General features: G+C 37.9%; 1 protein-coding gene and 1 long non-coding RNA gene across 3 annotated transcripts in view; one reads left to right on the forward strand and one right to left on the reverse strand.

Moving 5' to 3' along the window:
- Nucleotides 1-9: 9 nt before the first annotated feature.
- On the forward strand, nt 10-5,012 carry LOC139073477 (uncharacterized). Its single transcript, XR_011522255.1, has 2 exons — nt 10-246; nt 4,740-5,012. It is a non-coding gene; the product is annotated as an uncharacterized lncRNA (long non-coding RNA).
- ZNF790 (zinc finger protein 790) overlaps nt 5,003-22,234 on the reverse strand; it is a 24,928-nt gene continuing 7,696 nt past the window's right edge. The window contains exons 2-5 of one of the 2 annotated variants that reach the window (XM_008531444.2): nt 17,465-17,546; nt 16,386-16,509; nt 15,995-16,090; nt 5,003-9,117 (exon numbers count right to left, since the gene is read on the reverse strand). In XM_008531444.2, coding sequence (XP_008529666.1) covers nt 7,436-9,117; nt 15,995-16,090; nt 16,386-16,509; nt 17,465-17,473 — 1,911 coding nt within the window. In that variant the 5' untranslated portion in view covers nt 17,474-17,546 and the 3' untranslated portion in view covers nt 5,003-7,435. Of the gene's footprint in view, nt 9,118-15,994; nt 16,091-16,385; nt 16,513-17,464; nt 17,547-22,234 lie in introns of both variants that reach the window. The other variant, XM_070557519.1, reaches the window with a different exon arrangement.

A 22,234-nucleotide genomic window follows, 5' to 3' on the forward strand; every position in this document is an offset into this window, starting at 1 on the left:
ACTTAATAGGAGAATCAAGAGAATAACCCTACAATTTTAAAGCAAACACAAGACCTCTTCCACAGGCTTACTCTTACCTTATTAAACAGCTTCTGCCTTGCTTCTGGACCCTAGGAGAGACCGCCTGGCTGACCATGGGACAATACATGACCATACATGTTGAATTATTCATCATGAACTGGGTGTTATTTGATCTTTCAAGACATCTGGTAGATGGGTGGTAGAAACCCACATCAATTCTTGAAGGTACAAATAGTTTCACAAGTAATAGGCTCAGACTCTCATGGCATCTATTCCATTGCTACCTCTCCCACAAACCCCATGGGCAATATGATCGGTTGACTAACGATAAACAAAACTGAGCATGTTATACTAGCCTAGCCTTAAATAGACTCCTACAACATTTTATCTCTTCATAAGCACAGAGTATGAAGCTATTTGTGTCCTATGCGAATGCTCACCAAAACGCATCCATTTTGGAGAAGACTGTAAATAAACAAGTAGACAGGATGCCAACTTTTTTCTCAGCTCCTCTACCACTCAGTTTTAATGAGTGGCAGGGATGCAGGTTATACTTAGGACCAACATTATCTTTCTTTCAGCAAAGCTAACCTGGAGACTGCCACTGCTGAATGCCAAACCGGCAAAAGCTAAATAGAAACCTGATGTTATCTTTCTCTGGAAAGACCAGTCACCCTTCTGATTAATACATTGACTACAATGGAACTCTCTTAATGGAGGGGGGTATGTTGGCCATATGGGGGTAGAGGAGAAACAGACAATTAACTAAGGATTTGCCATTACTAACCACCATTGAGGGACTTACTGAATGTCTTAGTCACCGTCATTATAATCCTATATAATGGTGCTTCTAAGTGAGTAATTTTAAAGCAAAATAAGGTAATGGCCACACACCGACGAGATTTACTTGTTTTACCGTGGATCCCATCGACCAAAAGTAGTCTGTCTCAGTAGAATGGTAGAATAAGAAATTGTAGGCTTTATGGAGCCAGAGGAGAAAACGCCTTGTTTAGGTTGGAGTACTGTTTAGTACGTTGCTGTTTCTCAAAACATAAAAATAAAAAATAAAAAAACCCAAACTCAGAATAGATAGGTCTGGAAAACAAAGAATGGAGTGTGTCCTCCCGTTATTACATCTCACTGGGCCCAGTAGCAAGCTTTCACACCCAACCACTAATATTTTGCTTTCCATTCCTATAAGTTTAGGCTTTGCTATTTTTAAATTCTTAGTTCCAAGGGAAGAAAGCTTCCATGAGGGGACAGAATGACTCCAACGACCATATCTGCCATTTTGCCATTTGTGGCTTTTTATGCCACTGACAAACAGGCAAAGGAAAAGTATCAAAGTGACATCCACAGAAAATCATCCTGATTGTCAAAATGCAGGCAGGAAGGAGTATGTTTGGAACCCAGAGGAATCCTCTGAGGTGTCTTTAGTGTTTCCATCCCCACTGGTAAGAATTAATGGATTACAACAGCAACTCCAAAGAGACAGGATGAATAATAGCTCAGACCCTTCAGGAATGAAGCTTTGTGTCAACCCAACTAGAACTACCAGCTGAAAGTGTAGTCAAATGTTAATGGTAGAGTCTAGGTAGTGGACATACGGGGTTTACTGTAATATTCTTTCAGCTTTTCTGTATGTTTGAAAGTTTCATAAAAAAATATTGGACAAAAAAAGGGAGGTAGGGAATACAGAGATGCTGTTGGCAAAGGGAACATAAAATAAGTATCTGAAGGAAGTATTAAATACCAATTAGTCTCAAGACTTGCAAAAAGGAGAACTATAGTTGCTCTACATTCTTTCTTCCCTAATGTATGTACGCATGTGTTTGTGTACATAATCTTCCTCCCTCTCAGTCTTTCTTGATCCTGATTTATATAAGGTCTCTTGATGGAGATTAAGGATAAAATGTATGCTGTAGGTCAGAGCAAACTAGAGTGGAAATGTGACTAAGAAGAGAAATGACTACCAGTAGTGATTTTGCATTTCCCTTTTGGGAGACGATGGCTATTTAAAATATTTTTTTAAATTATAGAAAACTTAAAACATGCACTGAGAAAACAGTATAAACAACTCATTACACTTTGCCATTATTTTTCACCTTTCCTTCATCCCCTAATTTTTTCTGGGGTGCCTAAATGCAAGTCATATCATTTCACCACAAACACTCTAATATATCTGGCAAATATTTTCATTTGAAATAACTGCACTTTCTTTATCCCATTCAACCAAATTAACAAAATTATTTAATATCTAATACCAAAACCATGTTCAATTTTTCATGACTTTTCTTATTTGTTCAAATCTGGACCCTAAAACATTTCACACTTTGAATTTGGTTGATATGTTTCCTAGTCTCTTTTGAACTACAGCAGTTTCCCTTTCTCCTCCCTCCCCGCCATGCCATTATTTATTGAAGAAACTTGGTTATTTGTCCTGTAAGATTTTCCATATCCTGATTTGGCCAATTCTATCTTTACCATACCACCTAAAGGTTTTTAAATTCACCTTATTTCCTATAAACTGCTAGTTAAATCTGGAAGCTAAATTGGATGAAGGTTCAATATGTTGGGGAAAATATCGTAGGCAGTATTTTGTACTTCCTATGGCATCACATTAGGAGGCATGTGAATACCAGATTGTTCCAATTTAGCTTTGCTAAGATTGGCCAGCAAGTTCAGGTGTTATCAACCTGCTCACTCCCTTTTCAAATTCCCAATCACCGTCTACTAGGGATTACTGCCAATTCCATAATTTTATTAAAGGTTGCCAAATGTAATTTTCTAAGTCTGTCATTCTTTCTGAATATATTAGCTAATTCTCTTATAACAAATTTCCTCTCACCAACTATTTGATTATAGCTTGTAAAGAAAAATCACGATAAATGCTTGCTTCTATCCCTTATCAAATTTTCAGAATGAGCTAGTACTCTGGCAAGCTCCATAAAGGGTTCTATCATTGCTTTTTTTTTCATTTTGAATTTAGTAAGTTTTACCTACAATCACTGTTTCAGTGCATTTCAATATTTTTTTGATGCTCAAATTATCCTCTTTGGTCAGTTCCTCCAGGTTGACATAATCTTATAGTCTTTGATAGCTTTCTTGCTTTTAGGCACAATAAGATGTTTCAGGATAATCACATACACATCTACTACCCTTGACCTGTCATACGCCATTTCTCCAAGAAGCCCTTACTTCTTTTAATAGAAAATGGAATTTGGGGACCACATTTTGGATACATGGGGTGCTCACTGCTTCTATATCATGATTAACGCTTTTAAACCCCTTCTGTGGACAGAGGTAGGAAATACATATTTTCAATTCAAATAAAAGATTATGGCATTTTGCTTCATTTTTGTATGTTTTCTCTTGCAAAAATTGAATTCCTCATGAAGTTATGTATTTAATTTTGGACTCACCTAAAATAAAACAAATATTACCATTAACAAATGAGTAGTAAAGACAGCTTAGATTTCTTTGTATTTCTCTGGCCTTGAGATATAGCTCTCCTAAGTTAAAGTATTTTAACATCATTTGAAGTTATTATGATTTATGTTGTTATGCTATAAGCTGATATAGAATCAAATCACTGGTTTTGATATTTAGGGTTGCTATTTTTCCCTTTAATTTTCTTTATAAAAGCTAACATGTAAAATATCTACATGGATCCAAAGTCAAAATATAAAACAAGGTATAACCAAAGACAACCAACTTCCATCCTTGCCCTCTTCCAATTGTTGTTTCTTCATTTTGATCTTTCTTTTTGAAAGTACAGGCATATATAGTATTCTTCCCTTTCTTTTACAAATATTAGCATAATATACATATTATTATGCACTTACCTATTTTTCATTTCACATACTCTGAAGGTTGCTCCATAGAAGTATACAGCTGCACAATACTCAACAGTACATACAGATGATAGTTAACTCAGCCGGTCTATTGCTGTATATCTGGGTTGTTTTCAGTCTGCTGCATTTACAAGTCGTGTCTTAAAAAACTCCTTTGTGCATATCATATTTTGTAATTTTACCAGTGCATCTTCGGGATAGAAGCAAGGGTGCTGGGTCTTATGGTATACGCATACAAAATTACACAGGGACACTACTTAATTCCCTCCTATATGAGTCGTACTATTTTGTATTTTCATCAGCAATGTGAGAGTCTCTATTTGTCCAGTCTTGCCAATAGAGTATTTTAATACAGTTTTAGATTTTTGCCCATCTCATTGGTATGAAGTGGTATCTGAGTGTAGGGTAACTTGCATTCTCATTTCAATTTTTAGACTCTTTAAGGATATTAGTCTGTGATATAGTTGTAAATATCTCTAATTTTGTCATTTTCCTTTATCTATGTTAATACTGCTTTAGTCCTAAAACAACTTATTTCTTTCTCCTTATTTCTACTGGATTTTTCAGTCATAGTTATTGATGTCTCTATTCTAAGGTTATAAAGGAATTCACCCATGTTTTCTTGTAGTACCTGTAAAGTTTTTTCTCTCTCTCTTTTTAAATATTTACATCTCTTCATTTGTTGAGAATTTATCCTGCTTTACACTGCCAGGAGTGAATCTAATTTTGCCCCCTAAATTTTATCCAGCTGTACTAACACTAATTATTAAAAAGTTCTTTCCCAAAATAGTTCTAGCAGAATGGCTTCTGCAAAGAAAGGTGGTTACGGAAAAACTAACGGCCATTCTGTCATCTACATTGTAGACCAGAGAAGACATTATCAACAACGACAAATGTATCAATGGAGTAAGAGTTCAAGAAGCATGCACCTCAGGCGTTCAAGGAGATCCAGAAATTCACCATGAAGGAGACAGGAACAGCAGATATGCCTACTAACACTAAACTCAACAAGGCGTCTGGGCCAAGGAAAAGGGAATGTCCCATACTTGTCTGTATACGGATGTCCGGAAACTCTAAATGTTATTTTTCTTAGTGTGCTTGTCACCTTAAATAAAATCTAATCAGCATGAAGTAAAATGGTTTATTTATTATAATAAAGAGATGTAACAAAAAAAATTCATTTTCCCGACAAGAGTTGTGAAATTCCATAGAAGACAGTAATTTGGGAGGGAACTACTGTTTCCTAATACTGTTTAACTACCGTTAAAAAACTGGCTTGTAAATGTGCTGGGTATATGTACATATACTCACCATTCCTTAATTCATATAATACTAAAAGGTACTAAGAAAATGCACGTAGAATAAACTGATTAAATACAGAACTGATAAGGTACATTTTCATCATTGAAATCTTGCTGTTATGTCTAAACTACAGAATTACCACCCAACTAGATCAGAGCTTAAACATTCTGGGTAAATGTCATTTGACCATTGTATTAGTTTTTTTCATGCTCACTCATGAGTGAAATTATTCTGGAATTTGTTGTTCCAGGGCTACTCCATATCTGACTTTGTTATCAGAATTAGTCTTTTAGCGCGAGCCGGCAATTTTTCCATAGGATTTTCTGCTCCTTCATGGGGTAGTCTGTACAATTATCTGGTCCTACATGATTTTTAAATATTTTTTTCCAACTGTTAAAATTTTTCGGCCCTTTTTAATGATTCTCCAAATTTAATCATTTAAAATAATACTTTCCCAGAAAATAAACCATACTCTCTATATTTAAAAATTATGTCTAATAAAGTTTACATATATTTACATGACCATTAAAAAATCCTCTAGAGATATAGGTATATCATATTTCTCCTTTCTTATCATAATGTGGAGGCATTGCCAAAGTCTAGTAAATAACAGTTTTCTTCAAAGAAACATTTTGATGTAAAATAAAAAACCTTCAAACAAACCAGTTACCTCAATTTAAAAAAAAAAGCCTTTCTGTATTGTTCTTTATTCCATGATTTTTGCTTTATTTTAATTAAGTCTTTGCATCAACTTGCTCTTATTCTAGCTTGTTTGAGAAATCATTATTTAATCTGACAAATATTTGGAACCCACAATATGACAGGCACTGTCCTAAGTGTTGGAGATACAGTGGTGACAAGAAATAAATGGCCCTCTATCTGCTTGGTTTTATACAGAGCAATTTCCATTGAGAAGTGCGATGGTCACATTCACAGGATTTGATATACAGGAGTCTCATTATCATTCACATCTAAATAGCCTGTAATTTCATTTTTCATTTGCCCATTAATCTGAGAATTGTTTATATATGTAGTGGTAAATTTCCAAGAAGTTAGAATTCATTTTGCTATTTTCTGATTGCTAAATTTTAATTGTGTTGATAAAATGGATATGACATTTGGCTTTGGAAATCTGTTAGAGACAAATCACTTCCAAATGCCTTTCTTAAAAAAAATGCTGAACACTCAACCCTAATTTTACTAAAACCATAAGGCTTTCTTTTACAATATAAAGTTCTTTTTTTTTTTTTTTTGAGGACGATTAGCCCTGAGCTAACATCCGTCGCCAATCGTCCTCTTTTTTCTGAGGAAGGTTGGCCCTGAGCTAACATCTGTGTCCACCTTCCTCTATTTTATATGTGAGACGTCTGCCACAGCATGGCTTGATGAGTGGTGCCATGTCCGCACCTGGGATGTGAACTGGCGAACCCCAGGCTGCCGAAGTGGAGCATGCGAACTTAACCACTACACCACGGGGCCAGCCCCTACAGTATAAATTTTTTGATGCAGCCAATGAAATCGATACTGATTCACAGTTTCCTTCCCTTAATTCTATTTTACTGTGTTTTCTTCAGAATTAACATTCTGCTGTTCAATAAGTCACACATACAAATGGCCTATTTGTTTATAATCATTATACTCTTAAGGTCTTCCTCTCATAGATATGGTCTAATACTAATATGAATGACAGTCATAAAGTCATCTGAATCCTCAAACTCATTTAACCCTTATAATCTAACTAGTAAGCAAACACATACAGATTTAAGTTACCTTTCAAAAAATACAGAGATAAGATGTGTTGAAACTAAGACACACTAAATAAGTTGTATGACAAAACTGAAGTCTTTTGCAGATTAATTTACATAACACAAATTCACCTTTGGTGTGATTTTATGGTTGCAACAAGGTTTAAGTAGTGATGGAAGATTTCCCATTTGAGTTAGATTTAAATTCTATGCAGCATAATATCAATGATGTCAAAATGTTTTGAGAAAGATTCAAAAGGAATTCACACTATCATCTCATTTGTAGGGTTTTACCCTTATATTCCATATATAACTGACAACCAATCCATAAATATCTTCCTGTATTAACATAGATTGCATTATGAATTCTCTGCTGTTCAGTGTGTTGTGTGCTATGTCAAAGGGTTTCCTAATATTACCTACACTTCTGGGGTTTTTCAAAAGAAGGAATTAACTGACATCAATTAAGGAGTCATGAACAAAGCCTTTCCTACATTTTTGTACCATAAGATTTCACAAGAGTGAAATAAAGTTAGGGCTGGGAGAAAATGCTGTCTCAAACTCATTATATTCATAGGATTTCTTGAAAGTGTAAATATTCTGGTGTCGGGCAAAGTCTGAGTCATGACTAAAGGTGTTCCCATAGTCTTTCCATTGATAGAGATTCTCACCATTGTGAATTTTCTCTTCAGTAAAATATGAATAGTGACTAAAGATCTGGCCACTTTCCTTACACTCATAGGGTTCTGCATCAGTATGAATTTTCCTATGTCGTGTAAGCTGTGAACCCCAGATAAAAGACTTTCCACATTCTTTACATACATAAGGTTCCTCACCAGTATGTATTCTCTGATGACGAGTAAGTTGTGAACCCCAGAGAAAGGCTTTTCCACATTCTTCACATTCATATGGTCTCTTTCCCGTATGGATTTTCTGATGCCGATTAAGTTCTGAACCACGAAAAAAGGTCTTTCCACATTCCTTACATTCATAGTTTCTCTCACCAGTATGAATTTTCTGATGTCGATTAAACTCTGAGCCATGGAGAAAGGTTTTCCCACATTCCATACATTCATAGAGTTTCCTCTCATTATGAATTTTCTCATGTTGAGCAAGATATGAAGCCCAAATAAAAGTCTTCCCACATTGCTTACATTCATAAGGTTTCCTACCAGTATGAATTCGCTGATGTCGAGCAAGGTGTGAACTCCAGATATAGGCTTTCCCACATTTCTCACATTCATAGGGTTTCCTACCAACATGAACATTCTGATGTTGAGCAAGATTTGAACCACGAATAAAGGCTTTTCCACATTCCTTACATTCATGAGATTTCTCACCAGTATGAATTCTCTGATGTTGAGTTAGGTGTGAGCCACGAGTAAAAGCTTTCCCACACTCCTTACATTCATAAGGTTTTTCACCAGTGTGAATTCTCTGATGTTTAGTAAGATGTGATCGCTGACTAAAGGCCTTCTTACATTCCTTACATTCATAGGGCTTTTCACCAGTATGAATTCTCTGATGTCGAGTAAGGTCTGAGCCACAACTAAAGGCCTTCCCACATTCCTTACATTCATAAGATTTTTCACCAGTATGAATACGCTTATGGACACTAAGTTGTGAATGAAATCTAAAGGCCTTTCCACATTCCTTACATTTAAAAGGTTTTTCACCAGTATGAATTCTCCTATGACCAGTAAGACTTGAACGCAAACTAAAAGCCTTCCCACATTCTTTACATTCATATACTTTCTTAGCAGTGTGAATTGTCTGACATGGAGTGAGTTCTGAGTCAGGAAGAAAGGTTTTCTCACACTCCTTATCTTCACAAAATTTCTCACCAGTGTGAATTAACTGGTGTTGAGTACAATCTGAGCCAGAACAACAGGCTTTCTCACACCCTTTAACTTCATTCAGTTTCTTTTCTGTATTAGGTCTCTGTTGTAGATTAAAAGCTGTGTCCTGGTTAAAAGTGGACATTTTTTCATAGGTGAATATAACCTGCTTAAAACATTCTTCTTGATTTTCCTGCTGTGTTTCAAACTGACCTTTGCTTTCCAAATCACCTCTAAAACATAAACATTCCAGGCTGTGGTTTTTACACATTTCCGTTATTTCCCATGAAGATAATTCTCTCTCAAAAACGCCATTTTTTTGTGATAACTTCTCGGTCTGATACCTGGACTGCACATCTGAAAGATAAGAAGATAAGTTCATACTGTTTTACTGTCCAAAAAGCCATAAAACTGCCAATGTAGATATAAGAAATAAATAAAGCACCCAAGAAGTGAATAGCTTAAAAAATTCTCAAGTTCTGGGCAATATGAAAAGTGGGCAAGAAATAAATAGAAATTAAAAGGAATAAAAGTTGAAGCAGGTGGTTAGATATATAAAGTTTTGTTTTGGTCAAATTCATCTGAAGAGTTCAATTGAAAAAAACGATTGTTTAGGTACCACCCCATTCATGGAATACCAATTTAAAGACTTAAGACTGTTTCCTTCAGTATGATATAGTCAAGCTTATCACATGTTAGGCGTTAAAAAAAAATTATGTAAAAAATATACTACAAGACCAAAAAAATGAACAGGGGAGAATTTAGGATGGGATAAAGGATAATATTACAAAAACCAGGGACCAAGAAGCACACATAGGATCATTTAATCAAGTGATGACAATGTAACACATCTCACTGCCTAATTATGGGTGACAGTTCAAATAGGAAAATAGTTTGAGAAATCTGCCAAGGGAGAAGAATCTGGCATGAGCTGGAATAAGCAGGACTCCTCTGTGACTCACTTTTGCTATGTGCTTTATAATTCAATGAAACTGTCATATGGTTGTGCTGTACATTTTTCTTGGGAGGACAGAGGTGGGAACCACACAAGTACTGAATGAGTCGGAAGGTAGTTCAAGTACAACATATAAGCAGTAGTGGACATATTGGAAAGATGACAGACCACAGGTTCAGGGCTCAGTTCTGTTTACTAAAATCATCTTTAGGTCATGAGAAAATTCCTGAGCTTGACTGAGCTCTTATTTTTCCATATGATAAATAGGGATAATAATATCTCTTTCAAGAGGTTTATTGAGAGGACTAGGATAATATACTATTTCTATAAAATGACTGACAGAATCGCTGAACAACTAGCAGACAATGATGAAGATGATGATTAGAGAAGAAAAATTGGGGAATGTGGGGAACTGGACATTGGAACTGGTTTAACGGTATCTCGCACATAACCTACTACTCAGAAAGTAGTAATTATTATTGTGCTAAATATTGCAGACAAGTAGTTTAGGATAAATGGAAAAAATACTGGAGGAATATAAATCAAAGACATTAAAATAAATTCCCCAGACGACAGCATGTGATGAGAAAACAGCTATTTTGAGTTGCTGCCTGCACCTTTTCCGGTATGAAGACCCGGCTCACACCCGGAGTCTGGACCTTTATATAAGGACCTGAGCTCAGGATGCCCACTAGAAGGTCCCACTTTGCTTTTCCCGGGGCACCTTACAAAACCACCACTTAGAGTTGAGTCCACAAAAAGTGAGTGACCTCTGCCCCAACCACTTTATAAGTAATAGGTTCTTGCTACCCTGCTCTCCATCTCCTGCTTGCTTGTGACCTGGGATGGAGGACTGCCCTTCCCCAGGCTCACTGCATGTCCCCTACCCCACCAGTTCTGGAATCTTTAACTAATAAATCTTGCGACTTTACTTCCTTTGTGTGAGCATGTTAAAACTGTGCCTTCAATCAAAAGGGCCCCAGGGTTTTCACTTCCCCAAAGTGGGAGCTCAGATGCTGAGGGAACTACTAGCCCAACTTGTGTGAGTGGCTTGTGCCTCCTCATTTAGCAGGTCATAATCTGCATGTTCTTAATTTAATACACCAGCTACGGGCCTCCAACACACACGACAAACATGAAAGCTAGAAATAATGACACATTTTCACTCTCTGTAACCTTCTTATTTTTCTCACTGTTTAGATTCCAGGTCCTTAACTATGACTCTTGTTACACCCCATCTTGGTGAAACCCCACTTGCTGCTTATCCTGGGCCTGAACTAGACAGGTGAACAAACCTGGAAAAAATGAAGTGGTGCTGACTAATTTTAAATTTATTTTTTAAAAAAACCCACAAGTGGGTCCTCAGCTCTGCCCAGAATTTCCAAATATCTCTGGTCAAATGCAAATATCTAGGTATAACCCTGTGGAAGACAATCAAGGACCCAGAAACAGAAGAGAGGTGTTTTTTTTTTTCAAGGAAGATCAGCCCTGAGCTAACATCTGCCGCCAATCCTCCTCTTTTTGCTGAGGAAGACTGGCCCCGAGCTAACATCCGTGCACATCTTCCTCTACTTTATATGTGGGACGCCTACCACAGCATGGCGTGCCAAGCGGTGCCATGTCTGCACCCGGGATGCAAACCGGCAAATCCCAGGCCGCCGAAGCGGGACGTGCGAACTTAACCGCTGCACCACCGGGCCGGCCCCAGAAGAGAGTTTTTATGGAAACTTAGATTGCGACAGAAGGAAAAAGACACATTATTTCACAAGTGCTGTTTCATTATAGCTATATGGGGAAAAATTACATCTCTTCTTTATACCATATACAAACCTAAATGACCAGTAAATTAAAGACATAAATGGCAAAAAAAAAAAAAAAAATCTTCGAAACTTATTGAAGAAAACTTAAACATCTTTACCAAATCTCCATGGGATACCAAACTTATTAGTAAAATATTTTAGAAGAACAAAATAAGAAAATACTATGACTGCTACTATTTGAATATACTGAAGGGCTTTGCCAGTTTCTACTATTCAAACTGTACTGGTACTAGCATTTGGCTTAGAGACTGAGAGGACTTATGTCATCTTCTCAGGGCTAAGGTGATAAGAGATTGGTATCCCGGTTCTGTCTACATGCGGAGTCCTAAACATTCCTCATATTGAGTTATAAGTGAAAAACCACAACCTAGGAACACAGACAAAACAGAGGTAGACTAGACAGGAACTACAGCTCAGTTTCAAACCATCTCAGTGAATGAGGAGAGAGATGGATTGAGACATCAACCAAAAGGCTAATACCTTCAGGCACCTGGTAGAAGCGAACAGAAATCCACCATAAAGGAAGATATCCTAGGTATTAGTTTTACTATTTTGCAAACAGTGTCTGGCACAAAATGAATGAAATAACCAGACAAAATGAACACAAAAACTATGGAAACAACAGATAGTAGAAATACATCTATAAGGACTCTAGATGTTAGAGTTATGAGACAGAGCTTAAAAATAACTATGCTCAAGAAGCTAAAAAACAAAACTGATCATTTCAGCAAAGAACAAGAAACCAATATATGTCTAAAAGAAAAATTCCAAAAGAAAGAGGTTGCAAAAGTTACAAGAGAAGCATTATGACATAGAAGATTCAGTTAGAAGGCTAAACATCAATGTAAGTGGAGGCTTAAAGGGAGGAAAGAGGAAGGATGGGAGAAGCAGCAATATTTGAAAAGATAATAGCTGAGAAATTTCAAAACAAAGTCTATAAACAGATGAATGAATAAATAAATTATAGTATGGTCATAAATGGAATACTACATAAATGGAATACTACAGAGAAATAAACTATTGACACACACAACGACATACATGAATCTCCAAATCATGCCAGCAAAAGAAACAAGGCCAAAATAAGAGTATAGATTGTCTAATTCAATTTATATAAAATTTTAGAACACATGAACTAGAGTTACAGAAAGCAGTTTAGTGATTACTTAGAGATGGGGGTGGAAGGAGGGATGGATAGCAAAGGGGCACGAGGAAATGTGGCAATGACTAAAGTGTTTATTGTCCTGATTAGAGGGATTATTTCATAGATGTATACATATGTAAAATAGATAAAATTGAATATTTCAAATATATGCAGTTTATTGTTCTTCAACTACATTTTAAGTTGTAAAGTAAAAATTGCAGCACCAAAATAAAAGAAAACTAAAGTCCTAAAGAAAATAAAGAGAAATATCCTTGATCTAACTATCTAACTTTATTGAACACTCTAATTCAGCTTTAGCGTATTTGTGTTTTCTTTATATGAATGCCCATTCACACTAAAAATACAAGTATTAAGTCAACAAGTGATAAGGATAGATCAAGCACAGAGCAGACATTTATCAAATAAACACAAGCAGTAAATCAGTAAACAAACTCAGGGGAAATATCTGTCCTCACTAGAAATCAATAGCCTTATCCTCTTAAGTTATTAGAAGGGTTTAATTAAAAATAACCCATTTGCAGTGAGGCTACATTGAAAGTGATATTGTCTCTGACCTCTCATGAACCAATGCCCTCCAACCCATCAGAAAATGTAACTATTAGTGCCCACGATACAGAAATGCACTCAAGTAGGAGCTGCCTCTAGGATGCCCACGTGCTTACCATGAATCAGCTGTGTTTCCAAACTTGTTTATACCATTTGTTCTTGATACTTTAATTACATATTTTAACAACATTAAGTAAAGAAATATGAGAGAAAGGTTGGTTGTTTTTATGAAAGTTGAATGTTCTAGAAAAACTCATTCAAGAAGGCTACAAATTTTATTTTAGTAGAGTCAAACATAAAGATTGTAAAAAAATAGAGATTCTACAGTAAGACTGCTTAAATTCTCATTGCCCTTAACAAAAGAGAACCAGGAAATTAGGAGAATGAAGTACTGGCATGGTTAACACAAGAAAGAACAGGCAGAACTCCAATCAGGGAGAACACGCCCTGGCCCTATATTGAAATATGGGTGAAACAGTTATGAGCTGTAAATAAACACTTACAGGTTGTTTAAGATATTCATATAATTTTGTATGATTTAAAATAACTTTTTGAATGACTAATCAATTAATCTTAATTAGTTGGGCACATGGTCTTCTAGCTTTACACCCTTTGGCCAGGGAATCTCATATTTGAGACACAATAATCATCCAACATTAAAAAAAACCCCATGAATAACTGACATGTACCAAGAGTGGCAACTCCAGCGACAAGAAATGCAGAACAACCTTAATATACAACAGTAATACATGAAAATAGACCAAAAAAAAAAAAGGTACATGGGAGTGTTTAGGAAATAAAAATATGACATAAAATTGTGTATACTGTGTGAGAGAGAGTAAGTTTTAAAAGCTTTATTCTGAAATAATTATAGATTCCCAAGAAGTTGTACAGATATAGTCCAGAGTCCTATGGACCCTTTACCCAGTTTTGCCCAGTGAATACATCTTACATAGTTGTAGTACAATATCAAAACCATGAACTTGACATTGACACAATGCACGTGTACAGTTATAGGTCATTTCATCATATACGTGGATTCCTGTAACCATTACCACAATCAACATACAAAAACAGTCCACCGTCACAAAGATGCTACCCCTTTATAGTCATACCCACCACCACTGCTCCCCGCTGCCCACCCCTAACCCTGGCAACCACTAATATGTTTCCAATATCTTTAATTCTGTGATTTCCGGAAAGTTGTAGAAATGGATTCCTATAGTATGTGACCTTTTGAGATTGGGATTTTTCATTCAGCATACTATCCTTCAGATTTATTAAAGTTGTTGCATGTATCAATAGTTCAGAAAAAAATTTTTTTAATATAAACACAGTTTCTGAAATTCAAAAACATGATTCCAGTAGAGAAATAACATTTATTCTCTTCCCTTGATATTTCAAAGAAGAAGGAAGCTCCAAGAGTACGTTATTGCAATCTGATCCTGCTCAAAATAGGAAATTCATCAATTACCATCCTTGCTTCCTCTTGACAGCCAGGACTTGCCTTTTATGACACTGCACTCGCCTCGTTGCCCTCCATTAACTCTAACCTCTCTTCTGTCATTTCCTCTTCACTGTAGCGAGAAACTATTTTCAGTTATTATCTTGATTTTCAACTAAACAGCCTATTAAGACTTCTCTTAATGTAGAGCCTATTTTGCAGAGATTTATGGACATGTTCTAGTCACAGAGAAGAAGACAAAGTTTCTTGATAAATTATATACTCTCCGTTAACCACTCTTAAACTAAAATGAAATTAGAAAATCAATAAACTTTAGAAGATTAAATTAATGAGTGCAGGAAATGCAGAAGCAAGGAGCAACTAGGCAAAATAAGAAAAGCTCAAGAGATAGTAGGTCAAATGAAAAACAGGTTCAAAAATGTTTTTTTAGGGCTGGCCCGGTGGCGCAGTGGTTAAGTTCGCATTTTCCGCCTCTCCGCAGCCTGGGGTTTGCCAGTTTGGATCCTGGGTGCAGACCTATGTGCTGTGTATCAAGCCACACTGTGGCAGGTGTCCCACATATAAAATAGAGGAGGATGGGCACGGATGTTAGCCCAAGGGCAATCTTCCTCAGCAAAAAGAGGATTGGTAGCGGATGTTAGCTCAGGGCTAATCTTCCTAAAAAAAATTTTTTTTTAGGGAGTGAAGAACTTTACAAATATCTAAATGAAAAAACCCCAGAGAGATGAGAAGAAACTTGACCCAAACCACAGATAAAGTGACCACTGGAGAAAAAGAATGACACTTACCTTTTCATAACATGAAGGAAAAATGAGAACACTGAAAGGCAGTGGTATTTGAAGGTTCATTTGGAAATTCATGTTGAAAAGGTTACTTTTTTTTTTTTGAGAAAGATTCACCCTAAGCTAACATCCGCTGCCAATCCTCCTCTTTTTGCTGAGGAAGACTGGTCCTGAGCTAACATTCGTGCCCATCTTCCTCTACTTTATACGTGGGATGCCTACCACAGCATGGCTTGCCAAGTGGTACCATGTCCACACCCGGAATCCGAACTGGCGAACCCCTGGGCTGCCAAAGCGGGACATGCGCACTTAACCGCTGCGTCACTGGGCTGGCTCCTGAAAAGGTTACTTTGTCTCTAGGTTTCAGGGCTTTATCCACAGGCTTTAGGCCTTTGAGGTAGAGATTCTAGATGAATATTTCAGAGATGTTGCTGCCTCACTAAACAGCTGGGCTGTTATCTGCAATGATGGCCTCCGTGTGCCTGCTGAGCCCTCACTCACCTGAGCAAGATCCTGTTGTTTTATCCTTCGAAACCATCCAGGGCTCTTTCCCCTTCTTCAGTAAAGAGAACACATCTGGCTGATAGATGCAAAGTCCTGATCAGAAGACAAGAAACAGGAAATGACCATGTGGTAAGGGTTCCAAATGTGCATCCAGTCCGTTGGTTATTAAGGAAGAGAGACAATTACAGGAAGGCAAGAAAAAGGCATAAAGGATTTCTAAAGGATGGAGAAGGTGGAGGTTTGTGATGATGATGACTCCTGCCAAATTTACAAAGCACAAACCATTTTCCCAGAAAGAGGACAGAAATTCCCCTAGACAGGTGAAGGATAATCCAAAAATTCACAACACAGAAAGCAGGAATTTCTGGGGTCAAATTCTGAATCCTACCGAGTGAGACCAGGTTGCTGTAGTTTTCCAACATCACATCTCTGTACAAATCCTTCTGTTCCGAGTCCAGGCACTCCCACTCCTCCTGAGAGAAGTCTACAGCCACATCCCTGAGCGCCACCAACTGCTGAAACGGCAAACCCAGGCATCAGTGGTGAAATTAAGAGACAGCCTTTAGATGGAAGGGGAAAGGCAGAAAAGGGCACTGCTTGAGTGGTATCCACACTGAGCGAAAGCTGGAGTTGGCTGTCTGCTATGGGGGGAAATGACATGGAAATTAGTGTGACTGAAGCCAAGTGCCTATACGCTCTTACCATCTATTGCTCAGTCACAACATCCTTAGGACTTTCCAGTAACAAGTAACAAGAACACAGGATGGCGGCCAAGACTGACAGCCATCGTGTGAGTTCTTTGTCGACACCACTGAGAGGCTACACCAGCCCGGAAATGACTAACTCTAGATTTATTATGTGAGAAGAATTTTTTTTTTCCTTAAGCTACTGTTAGTTGAATTTTCTGTGGCTAATGTATAAAATCTCTAGGCTCTCAGCTAAGTAGCTGACAATCAGTACATGTCTTGTTAATGATATTAATCTCTCACTGATTTCCCAGCAAGATCTCAGACCTCTCTGAACTCAACCTCCTGTCATATCCTCAATCTAAAAGCACGACAAAGTGCTACATACTAAAATAAATACCAACCAACACCAACTCCCATCTTTCCTAATTGAAACATCCCATTCTCTAGAGTAGACAAAAACTCTCCCACGCAGTGTGTCCATTTTAGCCACTCAGTTCCAACTTGTTAAGCAACAGTTTTGAAAAGAAAGTCTCTACTATCTCCTTTAAGAGAATGTATTTCTCCTCATTGAGCGCTCTGTCAAAGTATCAGGACACAGGGGGTACTCAATGCCATGTTGGAAAGAAGCGGGACACGTAGGGAAGGCACTGCACAGTTTCACAACTATCACTTAACACACTGACAGTGACTCCGGTAAGCCGTTTAAGGATGAGGAGTAAAAATATTCACATGACGTGATATAAATGGTTATATTTTTGGAGAGGCAATTCCAACTCACGTGGGCCATGACTTAAAATTCCAAGAGTCGATCAGTCTTCTGGATTCCTCTCCTGGTGAAGCAGAGCCCTGAGAAAGCAGAGCTAGAGGGAAGAAATCAGGAGAGGTCAGGCTTTCCTCAGAGCTTTCACACGGACTAAGAATGCCATTTTCTTCCTTGAAGGAAGGTCAGAGGGAGTCTGCAAACGTCCTGGCCCCATCCAAAACCCAAAAGCCTCAAATACTGCAGGATGTCTACCCAGGTATGCCAAATCATGACACGGCTCAGGATAGTCAGGATATGAGACAAGGCCATTCTGACTTGCCCTGAATATCCCCTTCAACAATATGGACCCCAAGTTAGACATCCCCAAGGGAACCCCAAGAACAAAGGAACTCTGCAATCCGGGAGTCCAGTGCATTTGCCCAGGGCCGTCCTGCGTACTTCTCCTGACAGTGGCTTTTCACCTCCTCTATGTCCAACAAAGTATATAAAAACTACTGACACATTTTCGTCCAAAACATCCACACCGCAAAACTAAAGGCAATTGTGAGGCCAAAATAACCCTGACCAGATTCACTAGTCATCCAGTGAGATGACTGTTCACACAGCCTAGCAGTCTTTTCCGGAGCATAAACACACCTGTGCGCACAGTATTTGGCCCAGCTGCACTGTCAATTCCCATTAACCTCCAGGCCCAGCCCTCTCTGGTTTCTTTCTGTTTTCTTGCATCATCCTTACAAGCCTCCTTTTTCGGTGTAAAGCCTTGGAGGAAAGGGTGAATATGGTTCTGATAATTTATTCCCACTCTAGGGTAACAACAAAAAATACCGACTGAGTAGTAGTATGTTCTCGGAATTTTATGTGTGTGTATGTATAATTTTTAAAAAATTAGAAATATGGAAAATATTAAACATATAAAAGCAGATAAGAGTAGCATTATAAATCTCCATTTTCTCTTCCCTCAGATTCATCAATGATCAACTCATATCTACATTAACCTTCATCTTTAAGCCATCTGTGAAAGTCAGTTATCATCCACATTCAAAAGATTAGGGAACTGGTCCCTGGCTCAAATTTACTATTAGGAAGTAGTACAGGTTTGCTGAACCCAAAGCTTGTTGATTTTCAACACTGGATCTCACTTCTGGATTCCAGGATTCCTCATATTGAGTGAAGATGAATTGGGCCTGGTGGACTATGCTTTGTCTCCTGTATTTTATCAACAATGAGCAGCACAGTGGCTTTGCCATGAAAGGAATTCAAAGACGGAAGGAAGGTTGAGATCGGGTGAGTAAACAGTTTTACAAAGCAAACTGTTTTTTATTAAAAAACATACTGAAGCCTCTGGAATCTGGCTTTGTGCTCGGCACTGGGGATGCAGATAAATATGTTGCAGGATCTGCCCTCAAGGAACTCAGTCAGAAAAGTAAAGAAGCCATTACAATACAGTAGGAGATAAAGGTTATCACGGATGTAGAAGAGTCCAGCAGCTCAAAGGAGCTCAAGCCAAACTAGCCAGCCGGTAAGGGAAGGCCTCCTCTGGGAGACGTGCTTCAGCTGAGTCTTGAGGGGCTCACCAGAGAAGACGGGAAAAGCAGAGGGGTTTTCAGGCAGAGGAAACATGTCAAAATCAAGCACAGATATCTTTGTTCATTCAAGGAATACAGAGTGGGAGGAGAGACCAACGGCAGACGAAGGTGTACATAGTAGGGATCACATCATGAAAATCCCCAAAAACTAGGCTATGGAGTTTGGGCCTCATCTCAGAAGTAATCTGCATTTTTAAAGGTTGAAAAATGCTTCTCATTAGAGATACAACAAAGTTGGTGTGGGAAGGTAGAGGAAAGATTGATATACTCAATGGGGGGAGGTTCATGAAAATTTCACGTAAAGCGTGTAGTACAAATTTGGCCCAGGAGACAGAGAACTTCAGTCACGTAACAGGACTTGAAGTGCTTTCGAAGATGAGTGAACAGCTGGAGAACAAACTGTGGACTGAAATATACTCTGTCTTGGGAATTAAAAAGGACTTGAGAGTGACTATTATATAGTTTTAGGGAAGAACTGGTTCTAAACCTGACATTTCTTCTCTTGGAAACCATGTACATAGAAACAAGAAAAATAAAATTAAGTCCTAACCACTAGGAAACAGAGAAAATGACACACTCGAAATTATTTGGAAATGTGGCCAAACTCAAATGAAAGAACAGAAACTATGTTGGTAGCTATAGAGACGCTGCAAAGAAAAATGAGAAATGTTCATTCCCATGAGGAGTATCACAGCCTGAATGGGAGTTTCTGCGAGCAGGAACGCAAAGGAGGCAATTGATGGGGGAGGGAGTAAAAGGAGGCAGGGAGATGTCAGGGGGATTCAAGATGGCAAAACACATAGGCTGTATTCTTCTTTTTTTTTTTTTTCTAAAACAAAAACAGCTTTACTGAGATATATTCACATACTATACAATTAACCCATTTAAAGTGAACAATGCAATGGGGTTTTTTTTTTTAGCAAATTCAGATATGTGCAACCATCACAAATCAATTTTAGAATATTTTCATCATCTCAAAAAGAAATCCTGAGTCTTTTAGCTATCGCTCCCTGTGTTCTCAAACCCCACCACGGCCTCTCTGCCCATTTTCCCCAGTCCTAAGAAACCACTCATCTACTTCCTGTCTCAATAGATTTCCCTGTTCTGGATATTCCTATGAATGGAATCATATACCATGTGGACTTATTGTGACTGGTTTCTTTGATTTAGCATAATGTTTTCAAGGTTCATTCAAGTTGAAGCATGTGTTGGTATTTCATTCCTTTCTATGGCTGAATAATACTTCAGTGTATGCACAGACACATTTTCTTTTCCCATTCATCCAGTAATGGACATCTGGGTTGTCTCCTGAAATAAAGTATGAATATACATAATGAAAAGACACACATATTGCAGGTGGAAATGACTCAAAATTATCAGTACCAAAACATTTCCTAATAATATTATTAGAACAAAACCCATGAAGGGGAGCCAGCCTGGGGGTGCAGTGGTTAAGTGCGCATGTTCCGCTTCGGTGGCCTGGGGGTTTGGATCCCGGGTGCGGACACGGCATTGCATGACAAGCCGTACTGTGGTAAGCGTCCCACACATAAAGTAGAGGAAGATGGGCATGGATGTTAGCTCAGGGCCAGCCTTCCTCAGCAAAAAGAGGAGGACTGGCTGCAGATGTTAGCTCAGCTAATCTTCCTCAAAAAAACCACAAAAAAACCATAAAGAATCAAGATAAAAATATCAAGCCACCTATAAGAAAAAGGAAATTCAGTTGTCACTAGACTTCTTCACTGCTAAATTCAGTGCCCCAAATGATGAGATAGCCCCTCCAACATACATGTGGAAAAATAAATGAGGGAATCAAAGATTTTATATGTAGCCAAGCTGTCTGTTCTTCAAGTATAAAGGATATACAGAGTTTTATGATGCAAGAACTTAGGGACATTATTCACATGAGTTATTTCTGAACTACTAGAGGACATATTTCAGCCACAAAAGAGACAATAGAGAAAATTTCAGGAAAACCAGTGATGCTGAACATATTTAAACGCAAATCTAACTCAAAAAGAAAGATGGAGAGGCCAGCCTGGTGGCATAGCGGACAAGTTCATGCACTCCACTTCGGCAGCCCAGGGTTCGCGGTTTGGATCCCCAGCACAGACCTACGCACTACTTATCAAGCCATGCTGTGGCAGGCATCCCACATTTAAAATAGAGGAAGCTGGGCATGCATGTTAGCTCAGGGCCAATCTTTCTCAGCAAAGAGAGGAGGATTGGCAGTGGATGTTAGCTCAGGGCTGACCTTCCTCAAAAAAAAAAAAATAGATGGAGATTACGTAGACAGACAAACTTACAAACTGCAGCTCTCTATCAGAACAGGTTACCAAACAATTATAACATTAAAGATAAAGGAAAGGAAGGCATCAAAAATAATTATAATCACTTAATTTTAAACACAATTCACAACACAAAATGGAATAAGGTGTGACAATACCATAGATGGGGAAGGGAAAGGGATGGAACCTGCTTAGACTAAGGAAATAAGAGGCTATCAGAAAAGGAACTATCTCATCTTTATACAAACCTCACAGCAACCAGTAAACAATCAGAACAGAGACACAAATGATAAAAAAGAGAAAACTGAGAAAACCATCAGGGAAAACTTCCAAATTGAACTGGTAGTTGGAAATACATGGGATGAGAAACAAGGAAATAAGAATGAAGACTAAGAAAAACCAAAAAACAAGTGATAAAATGGTAGCATGAAGCACTCATATATCAATAATCACTTGAAAGGTAAAGGGATTGAATTCTTCAATCAAAATACACAGAGTGGCTGGATGGATTAAAAAACAAGACCCAATGTTATGCCACCTCCAGGAAACACGTCTCAGCTCTGAAAACAAAAACAGGCTCAGAGTGAAGGGATGGAAGACGATATTCCAAGTTAATGACAAACAAAAGAAAGTAAGTGTTGTCATACTTAGACAAAGTAGACTTCAAGATAAAAAAGGCAATAAGAGACAAAGAGGAGCAGTATGTAATGATAAAAGAGACACTCCACCAAGAGGACATAACACTTATAAACATATATGCACCCAACACAGGAGCACCAAAGTACATAAAGCAATATTAACAAACCTAAAAGGAGATATTAACAGCAACACAGTAATAGTAGGGGACCTTAACACCCCACTCACATCAATGGATAGACCATCCAGGTAGAAAGTCAACAAGGAAATAGTGG

This window comes from Equus przewalskii, chromosome 9 (genome assembly GCF_037783145.1).
Source record: "Equus przewalskii isolate Varuska chromosome 9, EquPr2, whole genome shotgun sequence".
Classification (NCBI taxonomy): Eukaryota; Metazoa; Chordata; class Mammalia; order Perissodactyla; family Equidae; genus Equus; species Equus przewalskii.